At 39.6% G+C, this 17,196-nt stretch overlaps 1 protein-coding gene across 1 annotated transcript in view; it reads left to right on the forward strand.

Moving 5' to 3' along the window:
• LOC117374580 (myosin-11-like) overlaps nt 1-17,196 on the forward strand; it is a 46,999-nt gene that overhangs the window by 2,088 nt on the left and 27,715 nt on the right. The window contains exons 2-22 of the mRNA XM_055223812.1: nt 1,165-1,387; nt 2,262-2,432; nt 4,201-4,357; nt 5,108-5,135; nt 5,565-5,757; nt 6,001-6,093; nt 6,165-6,228; nt 6,471-6,569; nt 6,804-6,947; nt 8,977-9,072; nt 9,371-9,489; nt 10,519-10,671; nt 11,595-11,768; nt 12,201-12,374; nt 12,960-13,074; nt 14,172-14,359; nt 14,637-14,758; nt 15,337-15,406; nt 15,998-16,158; nt 16,634-16,742; nt 17,029-17,160. Coding sequence (XP_055079787.1) covers nt 1,229-1,387; nt 2,262-2,432; nt 4,201-4,357; nt 5,108-5,135; nt 5,565-5,757; nt 6,001-6,093; nt 6,165-6,228; nt 6,471-6,569; nt 6,804-6,947; nt 8,977-9,072; nt 9,371-9,489; nt 10,519-10,671; nt 11,595-11,768; nt 12,201-12,374; nt 12,960-13,074; nt 14,172-14,359; nt 14,637-14,758; nt 15,337-15,406; nt 15,998-16,158; nt 16,634-16,742; nt 17,029-17,160 — 2,721 coding nt within the window. The 5' untranslated portion in view covers nt 1,165-1,228. The remainder of the gene's footprint in view (nt 1-1,164; nt 1,388-2,261; nt 2,433-4,200; nt 4,358-5,107; nt 5,136-5,564; nt 5,758-6,000; nt 6,094-6,164; nt 6,229-6,470; nt 6,570-6,803; nt 6,948-8,976; nt 9,073-9,370; nt 9,490-10,518; nt 10,672-11,594; nt 11,769-12,200; nt 12,375-12,959; nt 13,075-14,171; nt 14,360-14,636; nt 14,759-15,336; nt 15,407-15,997; nt 16,159-16,633; nt 16,743-17,028; nt 17,161-17,196) is intronic.

The raw sequence follows: 17,196 nt of genomic DNA on the forward strand, positions 1-17,196 counted from the left end.
GTCATGCGGTAATACAGGAAGTGCTCCACTGTGTTTTTAAACTCCATACACCTTCACTAGAATCATTTCAATGTTTTCAGTCCTAGAATTGCCAATCTCTACTGAACTAAAGGTAAAATATAGCTGTTAACTTGAAAACTACCACTACATGGCATCACAAGGTGGACCAGAGCATTTTGAGCTTTGGAGATGTGAACAGACTAACAATAAAGGATTACTCAAAGATGTGTAAATGAAAAAGAACAACTCCAGATTTGTTTTTGAGCAGGTAACAACATTATAACATGTTTTTTTTGTAGTATAGGACCTTTAAGTATCTGCTGATACCCGATCTTACCGGTCACCACATCAGTTCATACCAGTGTAGGGATGGAAAATGGCACTTAACTTATTACACAAGATACAATTGTGTTATGCAACTGTTATTTATCCTTTAAATCACTACAAACAGCTTTGTATGAATAAACGTTCAAACATTAAGGCCCAACCAGGATATCGGCTGAACCGATACCCGATCCAGCATATTTTTTCAGCATCAGTATTTGAAACCAGTATCAGTATTTTGTGCATCCCTAGTTTAAAGCTTTATTTAAACTCCCCACTGATTGAAGCTGAAGACACAGAAACTATGAGGTTTTTTTCATTTAACTTTCTGGTGGAGGATCTGCCACTTATTTCTTCTACAGTATGGCATTAATCTATCCCCATGGAGACAAGCAGGTGATGACTCTAGGCCAAGTTACAGGTCAGATCTGTGAAGAGGCAACACCACTCACTATAAAATCCCATGTTTCCAATGTTTCCAAGCCACTTTTAATCAATAAAAATGTAAATTGTGTAAATTAGTGTTCATGCTATAACCTGGCACCAGCATCTCTCCTATGAGTTGTCTTGGTTAATGTATTGTTGTGCACTGTCCATGTACAAATAAAAAGCATACTAAACCAGAAAAGTTACATATTGTACCTTTTAAAAAATATACCTGTTTCAGGTTAATTGATGACTATCGTATACTTCCACTGTTGTTCTTTCATAGTTCATGCTCTATAAGCCTCTCTGAATGGAGTGAATATGTCCCAGTTCCTTTCTTCGCTCTTCTAAAGTGTAAAAAAAATTTCTATTGCTCCTTTATACATTTTTATTATATTACACATTTGTTTTCAGATCAAAACCCAGACCCAGATCTTCGCCATCGTCTCACGTCAGCCGCAGTAGTGACCTTCCCAAGATGGCCGACAGCGACGATAGTAAGTTCCTGTTTCTGCAGAATGACTTTAAAAACAGTGGACTGGCTCAAGCCGACTGGGCAGCCAAGAAGATGGTGTGGATCCCATCAGAGAGAGAGGGCTTCGAAGCTGCCAGCGTCAAAGAGGAGCAGGGCGAACAGGTAAATAGGTGCATTTGGTTTGACACTTAATAATAAGACACAGTGAACAGTGGAGCTAGAGGAAAATCAGTTAATTAATTAATATTATTTATTTTTTGCATGTGGTTATTTCTTTAAAACAATAAAGTTCATGTAGAGGAATATAAAAAAATTCAATGGTCAAAGTGTCAAAAGATAAGATTGCCTTTTGGCTTAGTGGCTCAGTTGATAGAGAGTTTGTCCGTTGATCTGAAGGTGTGCGGTTCCATTCCAGCTCTCGACATGAACATCATTGATTGAGAGATCAGATCCACCGACCCACAAGTTAGCTAGCTCCCACAGATGAATGGTGTCTTTGTGTCCTTGAGCAAGACACTTAACCCACCTTGCCCCCAATGTCTACATGCACTGGTGTATGAATGTGTGTGTGAATGGTTTTAAAATGATCTGTCTAGTTCCCCACTGTGTCCCAAATACATTTCTATCCTTAAGATGAACAAAGTACCGGTAAATTAGTTTGGGTTGCGATTACCATTGTCAGTATTAAGGATTATTGAACCTATGACAACACAGTCAAAATCCTTCATTCCCTTTCGTTTTTTCTTTTCCCTTTGTTTAATAGATCTCTTTAATAGATTCTGAATGAAAAAAGTTAAATTAATAAATAAACAGCCAGATCAAAAAGCACTTTCTATTCATGTTTACATTTTTTATGAATTGAAATAACTTATGTTTAAAAATTCTTGCAGGTATCTTTTTTTTTTTTAATTATTATTATTCCTTTTTTTTTTTATCTTAGTGTGACTTTCATAATCTGGATCACAGGTTCAATGATTGATGCTTAATTCTAGTGTTATGTCAGTCCCTGAATACAGCCTCTGGTGTGATCCCGTAGGTCCTGGTGGAGCTGTCGAACGGGCAGAAGACCACAGTGAATAAAGACGATGTGCAGAAGATGAACCCTCCAAAGTTCAGTAAAGTGGAGGACATGGCGGCTTTGACTTTTCTTAACGAAGCCTCGGTTCTACACAACCTCAAGGAGAGATACTTCTCCAGCCTCATCTATGTAAGAGCTGAGCAAGATCTGTAATGTTTTGTAATGCAAATAGTGCAGTGACAATTTTACCTTCAACTATATATTTGGAAGCACAGTTGTAAGGGCTGGGCAATATGGCTGATAGGTTTTGACAAATCCTCCTTTTCAGTTTTATTTATTTTTTTCTTAGAAATGATTAAAGACAAGGCAAGGTAACTTTATTTGTATAGCTCAATTTGTACATAAAGTAACTGAAAGTGCTTTACTTTGAATTACTTCAAAGTAATTCAAAGTAATGTTTACTCTGCACCAGATGCTCCAAAACCTTAAAAATCAACATTGAAAGAGAAGAGTGCAGAGTAAAACCCTTTCAGTCGTATACACAGCTAAACAGAACTGTTTCGAGCCTGGATTTAAACATTGTCAAAGTAGAGGCCTGTCTCACATCTTCAGGAAGGTTCTAGGTCTTGGTTGCATAAAACTGACACGCTGATGCCCCATGTTTAGTCCTGGTTTAGTCCTGGTTTAGTCCTGGTTTAGTCCTGGTCTAGTCTTGGTCTAGTCTTGGTCTAGTCCTGGTTTAGTCCTGGTTTAGTCTTGGTCTAGTCTTGGACTAGTCCTGGTTTAGTCCTGGTCTAGTCTTGGTCTAGTCTTGGTCTAGTCTTGGTCTAGTCCTGGTTTAATCCTGGTTTTGTTCTAGTTAAGTCCTAGTTTTGTCCTGACTTTGGGCACCAGCAGGAGGGTGGTCCCTGAAGTCTTCAGAGTGTGAGATGGTTCATAAGGCGCTAACATGTGGGAGATGTACTTTTGTGCTGGGCCATGGAGCAAAGCTGCTTTAAAGTTTATTCTCTGAGTCACAGGAGCCAGTGCAGAGACCTGAGCACAGGACTTAATAAAAAGTCTATATAATATACTATATCACTAGTGAGTATAGTACAGGCCAGTAAGGTTCACAAATTAACTTGGTGTTTCTTCTTCTTTTTTAACTCTATGTATCTGAGGTGTAATGAAGTAGAGTAGCTTCAGTAGCCATTTTTAGTTTTTTCAGCATTGTGAATTAATGAGAACATAACAGCCCAGTAAGCCCATATATAGGCTCTTTCATTTAGTGGGCACTTGCTGTACTTATCTATAGATGTCCCTTTTTAGGTCAGCCTGCCCATGTATCCCGTGGGATCTACTGTTATTATTGCAGACCGTTTTGGGGGTAAAATTTAAACTGTGTTGATCTTTGTATAGACAGTGCAGTGAAGATGAGCAGGCCTTATAAGAGCAGAAGACATCAAGACTTGGTCTGAGCCTGAGTGGTCCCTATGGCAAAACATAATTACAACATGAAAAAACATAGAGACAACCTCTTCTCCTGAAAAAGTTACAGAGTGTACCTTTAACAGCGATAGTCCCATTGAGTTTTGGAAAGTAATTTACAGGGGAGTCGTGGCCCTAAAGGTAATCAGTATCTGTATTGTTTTCTATTGTTTTAGTGGTGGGAAAAACCGGAGCATCTGGATTTAGGGCTGCAAGATAAACTGAATCAAATTGAAATGGCATTTTGAAATTGCAAATCCTAAAGCTATTATTTAAGTAATATAAATTCTTCTGCAAACTTGAAAAATTGCAACCTATATATCCTGGTTTGGTCTTAGTTTGATCTCGGTTTAGATGTAGACTTGGTTTGGTCCTTATCTAGTCCTGGTTTAGTCCTGGTCTAGTCCCTGTTTTTGTATTTCTATTTTTGTATTTTCTAATATATACTATATATTATATAGTAAAAGCAGCCCCTCTCGTCTCTCCTCAGACCTACTCGGGCCTGTTCTGTGTGGTGGTGAACCCTTATAAGATGCTGCCCATTTACTCAGAGAAGATCATTGAGATGTACAAAGGAAAGAAACGCCATGAAGTCCCTCCACACATCTACTCCATCACAGACAACGCCTACCGCAACATGATGCAAGGTACTTGTACTTATATAGGAGCTGGACTTGTGTTTTTGTTTTTATAACACAAAACTGACTCTTGTGAGCTTTAAGCCATGTTAGAATGTTGTTATCTTATCAAAAACATACCCGGAGTTGTGTTTTGCTTCATTCACCAATGTTTGAGTAATCCTGGATTATTATTGTCTACATCTCCAAATCCACTTTTTGTTCAGTAGAGATTGACAATTCCAGGGTTGAAATGATTCTAGTGATTGTAGTGATAGTGTATGGAGTTTCGCAGTGGAGCACTTCCTGTATTAGCAAATTACATCACAAGGTGGGACAGGATGTTTTCTGTTTGAGAGAAGAACTTAGCTTAAATATGCAGGGTTTGTGTGTTAAACTTTGTGAATGAAACAAAACAACAACTCGGTTTATTTTTGATGAGGAAACAACATTGCAGCATAGATCCCCACCTCTCCCCGTGCCCATCACTTACACCAGAATCAAAATGTACTTGCATCACGTCTGTATTGTATATTTTATTTTATTTTAATGTATTGTATAATTTAGCAGCACATTGGACTATTTTCCATTAACATATGTGAGTATTCTCTCTGCTCTGGGAAATCCCTTGTTCATACATTGGTTTTAAACATGAGGAAGATCCTGTGTTTTGCTGCTGTGAGTGGGGCCTTACATGGAGACCTCAGATATTTATAGACTCTAATCTGTCCAACTGTGTCCGCTCCGATTCACTTCAGTCAAACTGTTTTTCCTTCACAGATCGGGAAGACCAGTCCATCCTCTGCACGTGAGTTAACGCTGCTATTTTTAACTGCTCCATGAAGGGGCTGCTGCTGCTGAGACACATGTGGACTGGGGAAAGTGGTTCCTTCAGTTTTTGGGTTCTCGCTTAAAGATGTACTGTGTAACTTTTCTGGTGGAGGGTCATTGCTTTGTCTGCAATATTCCATAGTATTGCCTTAAACTTATCCAACTCCACACCACCAGGCAAAGTTACAGCTTAGATCTATGAAGAGGCAGCCCTACTCACAGGAAGAATGGTATATTTTTAGCAATAAAAAACTGTAATTAAATAAAGGTCAGATATATAAGTTAAATGCCATAATGTGGAACATTCCAAGCAAAAAAAGAGAATTTCCATGGAGATAAGGAGGTGGTGGTTACATAGTGCACCTTTAAAGCAACGGTACTTTTTACGTGTCCGTTTGTGTCCCAGAGGAGAATCTGGAGCAGGAAAAACAGAAAACACGAAGAAGGTGATTCAGTATCTGGCCGTGATCGCCTCGTCTCACAAAGGAAAGAAGGATGCCAACCCCGTGAGTGACCTCTGCTGGACAAACTGCACATTGTATAAACACTTTTTAAACATCTTTGCTATTTTTCAGCAACAACCTGGATCTTTGGCTTTTGTGAGTATTTTTGAAATATCATATTACAAACCCCTCAGCTCTGGAGCCCTGACCAAGATCATGGCTCCAGATCTGAGCAGTGCCTCATGGAACCTGCCTTGTACTTGGTTACTGGTCCTGTTGTATTATTTGAACAATGAGTCAAATGCAAAGAACTGATTTCCCTGCAGAAAAATCAACCTTTCAATAACCTTGACCAATTATTCTATGTTTATAGCTGCATAACTTTGTCCTGTCCCACAGGGGGAGCTGGAGAAACAGCTTCTCCAGGCCAACCCAATCCTAGAGGCCTTTGGAAACGCCAAGACCATAAAGAACGACAACTCCTCCAGATTTGTAGAGTTTTACTTACACTTGTAAAAACATTTACACATTATATTCATTACTTATTGATTTGTTGTTTTCAGGGAAAGTTTATCAAGCTGAACTTTGATGTGACTGGTTACATTGTGGGAGCCAACATTGACACCTGTATCCTTCTCACTTGATGAAAGTTTTTTTTTTCTATAACAGGATATTTTTTGGATTACACAGGCCATTCTAATATATCATTTTGATTTGAAAATTGTGTTAACTCAAATTGAATTTTGAGTGGATTTTGATATATTATCTCATCCTAGTGTCTTTGTAATGTAATTTTAGTTCATTTTGAAGCAAAGCATTGTGGGTATTGTTATTATGAATTGTGTTTTTTCTGAACACATGACACTCAGATTTACTAGAGAAGTCGCGGTGCATCCGTCAGGCGCACACAGAGAGGGCCTTCCACATTTTCTATTACATGGTGGCCGGAGCGAAGGACAAGATGAAAGGTCAGTAATTAGTAGGGATGTCAAAAGTATCAAAACCCAGAACTAGTCGACACTAAAATTAGTATTGAAACTGCCTGGACCACTGAGGGATTACACAGGTAAAAGACTATGAACCCTATGATGGATGGAAATCGAGTTTTGATATTTGTACTTCAATAGAAGATTGTACTTCAATAGACGTTTCAGTGTGATAGTTCTGTGTCTGTACTTCTCGTACCTCCTCTCCTGTTGCAGAGGAGCTCCTGCTGGAGGACTTTGGCTGTTACCGATTCCTGGTGGAGGGACATGTGGAGGTGCCGGGGCAAGAGGATGATGAGATGTTCACGGAGACACTGGAGGCCATGGAGATCATGGGCTTCACCGAGGAGGAGAGGATGGGTACGGACCAGGCTAATGACAGATTTGTAGGATTCTGAACTGTACACACACACACACATATATACACACAAACACACATCCATCCAACTATTGGCCAATAACATGTCTCTTCATAACATGAAAGCTCATATCAGGCATCATCGCAGCTAAGGTAAGTGGGCATCAGGGTATCAGCATAAATGCCAGGGGAGCCAAACATCAGCTCATGGTAGACTGAACAGTTGCCCGAGACTACAGAACCCGTTGGACCAACCTGTGCACTGCCTGGATGATTACGAAAAAGCCTACGACTCAATACCACACATATGGATCACTGAATGCCTGGAGCTGTACAACATCAACAGGACTCTTAGAGCCTTCATTGCAAACTTGATGAGGATTGTGGAAAACCACCCTTGAGGCCAATGGCAAGACACTTGCACAAGTAACCATCAAATGTGGTGTATACCAAGGAGGCGCACTGTCCCCACTGCTGTTCTGCAGAGGTCTGAACCCCCTCAGCCAAATAGGCAACGACACTGGCTATGGATACCAACTCAGGAATGGGACCACCATCAGTCACCTCCTCTACATGGATGACATCAAGCTGTACGCTAAGAATGAGAGAGACATCGACTCACTGATCCACACCATCAGGATCTACAGCACAGACATTGGAATGTAGTGGGAAGGTAGTCCAAAGAAGGGGTCTCTCTCCAAGAAGGAACAATAAGAGACATTAAGGACAGTTACAAGTATCTTGGAATCCCACAAGCAAATGGCATCCTTGAAGAGGAAACAAGGAAAGCAGCCACGGCCAAATAACTCCAACGAGTAAGGCAAGTCCTAAGGTGTCAGCTCAATGGCAAGAACAAGACCCAGGCAATAAACAGCTACGTCCTGCCAGTAATCAGATACGCAGCAGGAATCATAAGCTGGCCAAAGGTGGAGATACAGGCCACAGACGTTAAGACCCGAAAGCTCCTGACCATGCATGGAGGTTTCCATCCTAAATCCAACACCCTGGGACTGTACGTGAGCTGTAAGGAAGGAGGCCAAGGACTAGTGAGTGCGAGAGCCACTGCCCAGGATGAAACATCCAAGATCCATATTGCATCAAGGATAAAGCCGTGTTCAGTGAATGTTTCAGACAGTGGAGTGCAGAGGAAGAGGTGCTGGAGATACCATCATAGGAGGACAAGCCCCATATGGGATGTACCACTGGAACATAACTGAAGTGGCTAATATCAAGAAATCCTACCAATGGCTTGAGAGAGCTGGACTGAAGGACAACACAGAGGCACTCATCTTGGCTACACAGGAGCAGGCTTTGAGCACTAGAACAATAGAAGCCCAGATCTACCACACCAGACAAAGGTGTAGGCTGTGCAAAGAGGCCTCTGAGACAATCCAGCACGAAAACCCAAGATCAAGGTGGAATACACCTCCAAAGGTAGTGGAAAATGATCGAGCCAAGATCCTGTGGGACTTCCAGATACAAACTGACAGAATGGTGAAGGTGAACCAACCGGACATTGTGGTTTTGAATAAACAACAAGTCAAAGTCGTTGTGGTGGACATTGCAGTACCAAGTGATGGGAACATCAGGAAAAAGGAACATGAGAAACTAGGGAAATACCGGTGGCTCAAAGAAGAGCTGGAGAAGGCCTGGACGGTGAAGGTATCAGTGGTGCCCTTGGTTATCGGAGTGACCCCCAAACTGGAGCAGTGGCTACAGCAAATCTCAGGAAAAACAAGACATCTCAGTCCAGAAAAGCGCAGTGCTAGGAACAGCGAAGATACTTAATAATACCTAATGGCTCTCGCTGAAAAAATCCAACTGAGAGAAAATCGCAGACTTGTTCCCCATTGACAGACTTCACTCTGCATATTTTTCAGCCTGTATTATGTTTGTTTTGGTTTGTTTGGTCGCTTTACCATTGGCTCTGCCCAAACCACGATGCTGCTCTGTGATTGGTCCAAACCACTGTTGGCCTGGGGCCATTTGCACAGTGGGAGCAAAGTCCAAGTTTCTGTGTTGTTGTTGTAGGGATGCTGAAGGTGGTGTCCACTGTGCTGCAGCTGGGAAACATCAAATTTGAGAAAGAGCGAAACAGTGAACAAGCCACAATGCCCGATGACACTGGTAAACCTCTGATATATTCAAGTATCATTCAATATTTAACAGTTTAATAGTTTTAGTAAAGCATGCCTAGTTGTTCAATACTAAGTCTAAGAATTCCAAAGTCTCATACATAACTCTCACTTTGTTATAGAATCTTGACCATCAATATAAACATGTACTATTAAAAAAAATCTATCTGTGTAATGACAATTTGATGTTATGTGGAAATAAGTGCATTATATCAAAACTATATCAATCCAGATTCATATTTTTAACTCAAGTAATTTTCTGTACAATTTCCACCTGTTTTTCTCTGCAGCCGCTCAGAAAGTGTGCCACCTACAGGGCATAAATGTAACTGACTTCACTCGTGCCGTCCTCACTCCTAGAATCAAAGTGGGACGAGAAGTGGTGCAGAAGGCCCAGACCAAGCAACAGGTAAAACAGATTCTACAAGATCAACTCTGTATAATATTAACCATGTTGTAATAGTTCTTCCTCATCATCAGTTTCTACTTTGAGTGATGAATTCATGTTTGTGTAATGCTGTATTGTTTTGCATTTGAGGCTTGAATGCTCAGAAAATTTTTGTTTTCAGCTAGCCCCTATCCCCGCCCACTTCTCTGCACTTACTGTAATACACCAGAAATCACTATCTCCTGCATTCTATGGTGAAATGCCACTATGAAGACACGGGACCAGCCCCAATCAGTAGTTTTGAATAGGGACGATGAACCTGTTTCATTTTTTGAAGTAGACCTATTCTGGAGTTTTAGGGCTTTTAACCATGTTTTAGTTGTTTCCCCTTCTCATTTACCCTTTCGAAGTTGTATTTGGAGTGATTTGTTCTTGTTTATGCAATCTTTAATTCAATTTTGCCCTCATTTTCACCACCACCTGTACATCCCCATTGCTCTGTACTTACTCTGTATGACTGATGAGGAAAATAAAATTGGAGGACACATAGGATTCAGCAGTGTCCCGTAGTCATTTTGGTACATATGAAAAAAAAAAATGGAAACAATTCACTACGCGATTTGCACATCACACATAATCTGCTCGAAATAAATCAATCAATGAAATGAAAATGAAAAAGGGGCCGACAGCTCCATGGCTCTTTGTGGTGATGCCATTTACAGCGACGTCAGCTCCCAGTAGAAAACTCTGCAGTTTTCTATTGCGGAAGACGGCAAACTTGTTTCATTTATTGTTGTTTGTTGTAAGTTGTTTTCCACGAATAATGTGATTACAAATGTCCAAATTATAACATAATGATTCACAGGTGTCATAGATTATAACTATAGAGCAGACACAAGCACAATAGTTTTTCTTTAAGCAAGCTTTTTAGGTCAATAATGCCAACTAAATGCAAAATTATAATTTATGTTATAGTTTATTTAAAGAGAACATGTTATGCTTAACTATAAATATCAATGTAAAATAAACATATGTGTTTTGTGTTTCCAGGCAGACTTTGCAGTGGAGGCTCTGGCCAAAGCGATGTACGAGCGTTTGTTCCGGTGGATTTTGTTTCGAGTGAACAAGACTCTGGACAAGAGCAAGAGACAGTCCTCCTCCTTCCTCGGCATCCTCGACATCGCCGGCTTTGAGATATTTGAGGTAACGCTGCTTCTCTGTCTGTCTGCAGAATAGGACTGTTCATGGGTTGCAGCTTTGCGTTAAAGGTGACATTGTACCATTCAAAAGATATGGTATTTTTGTTCGAATTTTTTATTTTTATGGCAATGGTGCTAATTTTTCATTACTCTGAAAGATGTGGATATAAAGCTGGACAAATATTTAGATCTCATGGTATAAATTAGGGATAGGACGATAAACATTAACATCGTTTACTGTGATAAAAGGGGCAATAATCATTTGTGGGACATTTTATCTAATCTTGATAATTGTCATTACATGACCAGAATGTGCAGAACAATCCTATTTCACCCTGATGATCTCTTGTGGAGTCTGGCTATTTTCACCGACAACAAAGTATGATACTGTAACAGTTGTTTAAATATGGAAGTTATTCATAATATTCAAATTATTATTATTCATATCCAGAACATTTTAAACTGTCAGCAACTTTAATAATTATCATGATATAAACGGCAATCGCAATTATATTGACCATGATATTCGTGACCGCAAATTTCAATATGGTCATGCTTAGTATGAAATTTTATTTATTTAGATATCCTTTACTCTGGCACATCTTTGATTTTAAATTTGAAAAAAAAAAACATTAAAAAAGCTACATACATATACTAATTTCGGTTTTGAGTTGAGTAGGTTTAAATAACTTAAAATTTTTTCTCTTATTACAAGTGTAATCAATTATACTTTTTAATATTTTGTGTCAAAGCTGCCCCAATGAGCCTCAGATATTCTTAACACATTATTTGTAAGGTATACCATTGACCTTTAAAAGAGTATCGGTACAATAAAATCACCCATAAAAACCTGCTTTTGTTTTGCTTCACTTTAGCCTGAAATCTGTTGAGATTTAAATGTAAATCGTTTGTGTTATTTCATTCCAGGACAACTCATTTGAGCAGCTGTGCATAAACTACACAAACGAGCGTCTGCAGCAGCTGTTTAACCACACCATGTTCATCCTGGAGCAGGAGGAGTACAAGCGGGAGGGCATCGAGTGGAACTTCATCGACTTCGGCCTGGATCTGCAGCCCTGCATCGAGCTCATAGAGAGACCTGTCAGTCATTTTATTGCTTTATTTTTAGATCAGATTCATTGTGTTTGCTCTAATTTACCAAGGTATGCAGGTTATTGCAAGAAAAATGTACAAATACAGAACCTTATCATTGTTTGACTCTCTCGATAAACTTGTCATATTAATCTTAAAGTTCTTTCAACTACCAACAATCAGGTCTTTGGGCTTGAAAATGTCACTTTTTGAAGTTATTGTGAAAAAACTACTTTTGTTTTATCACACTGACAGAGAAGACCAGTTTTTGTTTCATATGGGTCGGCCACAGAGCAATTTCTACCACAGAATTCTGATCTGTCTCCAGCTCACTTTTAAACTATTGTGATGTTCTTTCAACCCAGCCTATATATGAGACTCAACCCATATCTGTCTCTTTGTTTCTCTCCGTTTCTCTCTATCTGTCTCTCTGCCTCTCAGAATAACCCTCCCGGTATCCTGGCTCTTCTGGATGAGGAGTGCTGGTTTCCAAAGGCCAGCGACACTTCGTTTGTGGAGAAACTTCTGAACACTCACTCGGGACACGTCAAATTCTCCAAACCAAAACAGCACATGGACAAGCTTATGTTCACTGTCCTGCACTACGCCGGGAAGGTACGATCCAAGATGTGCTGTCCTTAAGAAAAAGCCTTAACCTGCAGATAAAGGACACACTCAAGTTTTTCTCATTTTCAGTATATGGATAGGCCTCATGGAAAAGCTCAGATTAATATGATTGAGGAGCAGGACCATGACTCAACCTCCTTTTGCTCTTCTCCAGCGAACCACACCACACCTCAAACCTCAACCACACCTCTATTTACCCACTCTTGATCCCTCCCTCCCATCCTGTGTCTCTTGTTCATCTTTCAGCCCAAAAACCTCAACATCTACAGAGAGGAAAGGTGTTCCTGAGACAGAGCCCCTATCCCGAGTCTCTACCCCGCCTCCACATTTATTCATTATATCATTAATAAATCTTTTTTGTATTCTGTTACTAAAATTATGACTACCAAAACTAGCTAATATTTGTCTAATAAAAACAAAGCAGAAATTACCGAAAGTGTGAGGAGACAAATAAATCTGTTTAAAGATGTAGTTAAATTTACATGACTTTTGTTCTGCTGTAGTTTCAATTTATTTGTAATTCAGGAGTTCCAGATTGACATTTTATATATTTATTCCTTTTCTTTTCCTCAGGTGGATTATAACGCTGCAAACTGGTTGACCAAAAACATGGACCCACTGAACGACAACGTGACGGCTTTACTCAACAACTCGTCCAGCAGCTTCATCCAGGACCTGTGGAAAGATGGTACGGGATGATAAAGGGGGAGACTTCAAGGAAAGGGATGGCAGTTTAAGTTTTATAATTAATTAATACAAGGTTCTATATATTTCAAAAACAATGAAATATCTTAAGTATCTAAAAGCAAGATGTAGTTGTAGTATATATATTAATACTATGTAACTGGAGGAGGCACGTCACCTGTATGATTCTGTAGAAGCATAAACTCAAAACCATAGACTGTAGAAAAATGGACATAGCTAACCTGCTAGCCACCTGCTAAATAGCAAATGTTTGTGGGCGTGCTTCTGGCTTCATTAACTCCTCTCTCTGTAACTGCTGCTGTCAGACTCATCATTTTGGTCTTAATATGTTTGTATTAACTCGCTCTACATGATCCTGGTATTTTTTATTTCACTATTCTGCCCGTAACTCATGATATGAACATTAATAAAAGACAAATCAGCTGCCTTCTTGCCCCAAGGGCACTCCCGCTAGCATCAACAACAGCGTGGCTAAGCTCCCACCTCCTGCCAAACCATTGGTGTGTGCAGGAATGGGCGTTACCAACAGTCTTGCTCCAGATTGGCTCTTTGGTTACTATGATACTTGCAGTTGTAATTCCAAATATCAAACTCAGATCCAAATTTGTCCCTGTAACCGCTAGCCTTGATGAGCTTCATTTGACTGGAGCTTTATAGAGTCTGTGGTTAATGCCAACACTTTCCATGGAGATAGAGAAGTTGAGGTTGCCATAGTGTGGAATATTATAGCCAAAGGAATAAAATTTCCTTAGAAACAAGCTGGTGTAAGACATCCACCGTACCAAATAAGAGTCAGGATTGTGGAGATGCAAGTCCACTCTGTTTTTCACTACAATAAAAACAGCCAAACCTGCTTTTAATTTAGTTTATTGTTTGGCTAAAAGGTGAGGTACTGTGCATGTGTACTTAAATTTACAAACATGACTTAAGCAATTGTATAATGATGTGTTTGCACTTGGTGTTTTAATTTGCCAGTGTTGATCAATGAAAAGTGCGAGTTTATGCCTTTTTTGTATGTTTGTCCAAATGTAACTTAATCTCATTTATTATGTGCCCTGTTGTATGTATTTTTCCTTACAGTGGACCGCGTGGTGGGTCTGGACACTTTAACCAAAATGTCGGAGAGTTCAGTCCCGACCAAGTCCAAAAAGGGAATGTTTCGCACAGTGGGGCAGCTCTATAAGGAATCTCTGGGAAAACTCATGACCACACTCCACAACACGCAGCCAAACTTTGTCCGGTGCATCATCCCCAACCATGAAAAGAGAGTACGGTCTACTACTACTACTACTACTACTGTTTACTTACTTCAATAAACTTTGACTCAAAATACTCTACAGAGTGACAGACTATGTACATTTTTTCTGGAAATAACCGTGGCTGCACCTCATCTAGTTTGAGCCCAGCTTTTGCTTTTTCTGTTAAAATTTCAATATATTTAGAGTAATTTTGGCTAGTCCAGATGTATTTACTAAGCCTCGCCTCATGATGATATCAGATCTTCCTTTATCCCTGTAGTAAATGTGTAGTATTTCTGTATTTCAGGCAGGGAAAATGGATGCCCCTCTGGTGTTGGAGCAGCTCCGGTGTAACGGGGTCTTGGAGGGGATCAGGATCTGCAGACAGGGATTCCCAAACCGCATCGTTTTCCAGGAATTCAGACAGAGGTGAGACCTATTTATATCTCTATGGGTGTTATTTATTTATTTATTTATTATTTTAAGTCCTAATGTTTTATTTTGAAGTCTACACCTTTAGACTCTGTAGGTTTCATAGTCACCTGCTTATCTCATGAAAATGATATTGGTTTGCCTGGAATGTTCCACTATATGATATAAATTCTATATATTTCATCTATTTAATTACAGGTGTTATTATTGGCAAAAATCATCAATCTGTGTTATAATGTTGCTTCCTCATCAAATGCATCCCTGCAGTGTTTTGTTTCCTTCTCATTAACACTCTCATTAAAATAAAAGGTAGCTGTTAATTTTAAAACTACCACTTCATGACATCATAAGGTGGAACAGAGGATTTTGACCTTTGGAGATATAGAGTAACTCATAATAATAATTACTCAAACATGTGTGAACGAAACAAAACACAACTCCAGTTATGTTTTTAAGAAGGCAACAACATTATAACTTGACTTGAAGCTCACAAGAGTCTACTCTGCGTAATATAGGACCTTTTAATATTATGAGCACTTATCAATCTCTGACTTAAATTGGTGACTCTGTGGCAGATATGAGATCCTGGCAGCCAATGCGATTCCTAAAGGCTTCATGGATGGAAAACAGGCCTGCTGTCTGATGGTGAGGCCTTCATTTCGTGTGTGTGTGTTTCACTAATGCAAACTATTGTAGTATTGTGGTGAAGGAAACGCACCAAAATTCTTCTGGTTACGACAACACACCAACAGTTACAAGAACAACAAAACATGTCAACTCTGGAATAAACACAAAACATCAGACTATGATTTCAATGAGGACCAACCTTTTTGTAAATCCAATTAAGCTATTTGCTAATGGGCTACAAACTTCTGAATAATGAGTCTATGGGCGCGTTCACACTTGCACATGCCACATTTGCTGCTTTTTTTAGTTACGTTTTAAATTTTACTTCCTGGTTGGTTCACGGGCAGCAGATATAATGTAAATAGAGGTAATTCCTTAACTGTTGCCAAGCAACCATATTGTAAACAAGGGCCAAAACATTGTAAATTGCACAATAGTTATGATTAGACAAATAAAAGTACATAACACCTTTATTTTGTTAAATGAAGGTTTATACTGCCTAAATGTATTTACTGATGTAAAACTATAATAATTATTTTCTGTATGCACTGCCAGCCAGTAATAATTAGAAAAACACAAAACCTGTGCTGTCCACACCATTCTGTTCAGGTGAAACACTTGGACCTGGATCCAAACTTGTTCCGGATCGGTCAGAGTAAGATGTTCTTCAGGACCGGTGTCTTGGCTCAACTCGAGGAAGAGCGTGACCTCAAACTCACCGTCATCATCATCGCCTTCCAGGCTCAGGCCCGAGGCTTCCTCGCCAGAAAGTAAATGTTAAGTCTGGTCTTTAGTCGATTGATCGATTGGTCGATTAATCGGTCGATAGAGTCTAGCAATAATTTTATTTCGATTATAAGGATTTAATTTGGACAACAGTAGAAAGGAGGAATTACTGAGTGAGTTAGCTGAAGATTTGTTTTTGTTTTTTCTGTATAATTGGCTGTTTTTGCACAAACACCCCCTGCAGGTGTAGTCTTGTGAGTGCAGTTTGGGGTCAGATACATAGAGATACGTAATAGTTTTGAGGTCTTTTGCCACGCCCCCTTTTTAGTCAACTAATTGATTTGCAAGAAATTACTTTAGACCACCAGGAATTTCTTTAGTCGCTACAGCACTAGAAAATATACAATTATTCAAATTTAATCTTTATATTACATGAGAAAGTCATTTTTGTTTCCATCTAATTTGCCCTTTTGAAACTGTTGAAGTAGTCCTCAGCAGTCACACTAACTTATTTTTCAGGGCGTTCAGTAAGCGTCAGCAGCAGCTCACAGCCATGAAGGTGATCCAGAGGAACTGTGCCTGTTATTTAAAACTGAAGAACTGGCAGTGGTGGAGGCTCTTCACTAAGGTACAGGCACCGGGAAACAGTTTATTATTGGGGGGGACATTGTATATTAATGAACACACACGATATACATGTTCATGATATACATGCTGTAAACATTTCCATTCATTGTCTGTTGTGACCAGGTGGAGTGCTGAAGACTGGAGACTGTAGAGCACTGACTTTAATATTGAAAATAATATTGATCTGACATGTGATCCAGCCCCAGTGACTGGCTTCATCAGACTAGTGCACAGTACCGGTACTTGCCATCACTGAAATATTCTGATAAAAGGATATGTTTCACCAGGTGAAGCCACTGCTGCAGGTGACCCGACAGGAAGAGGAAATGGGTCAAAAGGAGGAGGAGCTAAAGGCGGCGAAGGATGTGGCGGCTAAAGCTGAGGCCGAGCTCAAAGACATCACACAGAAACACAACCAGGTCTGAACTGTGAAATAAAGTGGGATGATTATGGAC

The sequence above is a fragment of the Periophthalmus magnuspinnatus genome, chromosome 8, assembly GCF_009829125.3.
Source record: "Periophthalmus magnuspinnatus isolate fPerMag1 chromosome 8, fPerMag1.2.pri, whole genome shotgun sequence".
NCBI lineage: Eukaryota > Metazoa > Chordata > Actinopteri > Gobiiformes > Gobiidae > Periophthalmus > Periophthalmus magnuspinnatus.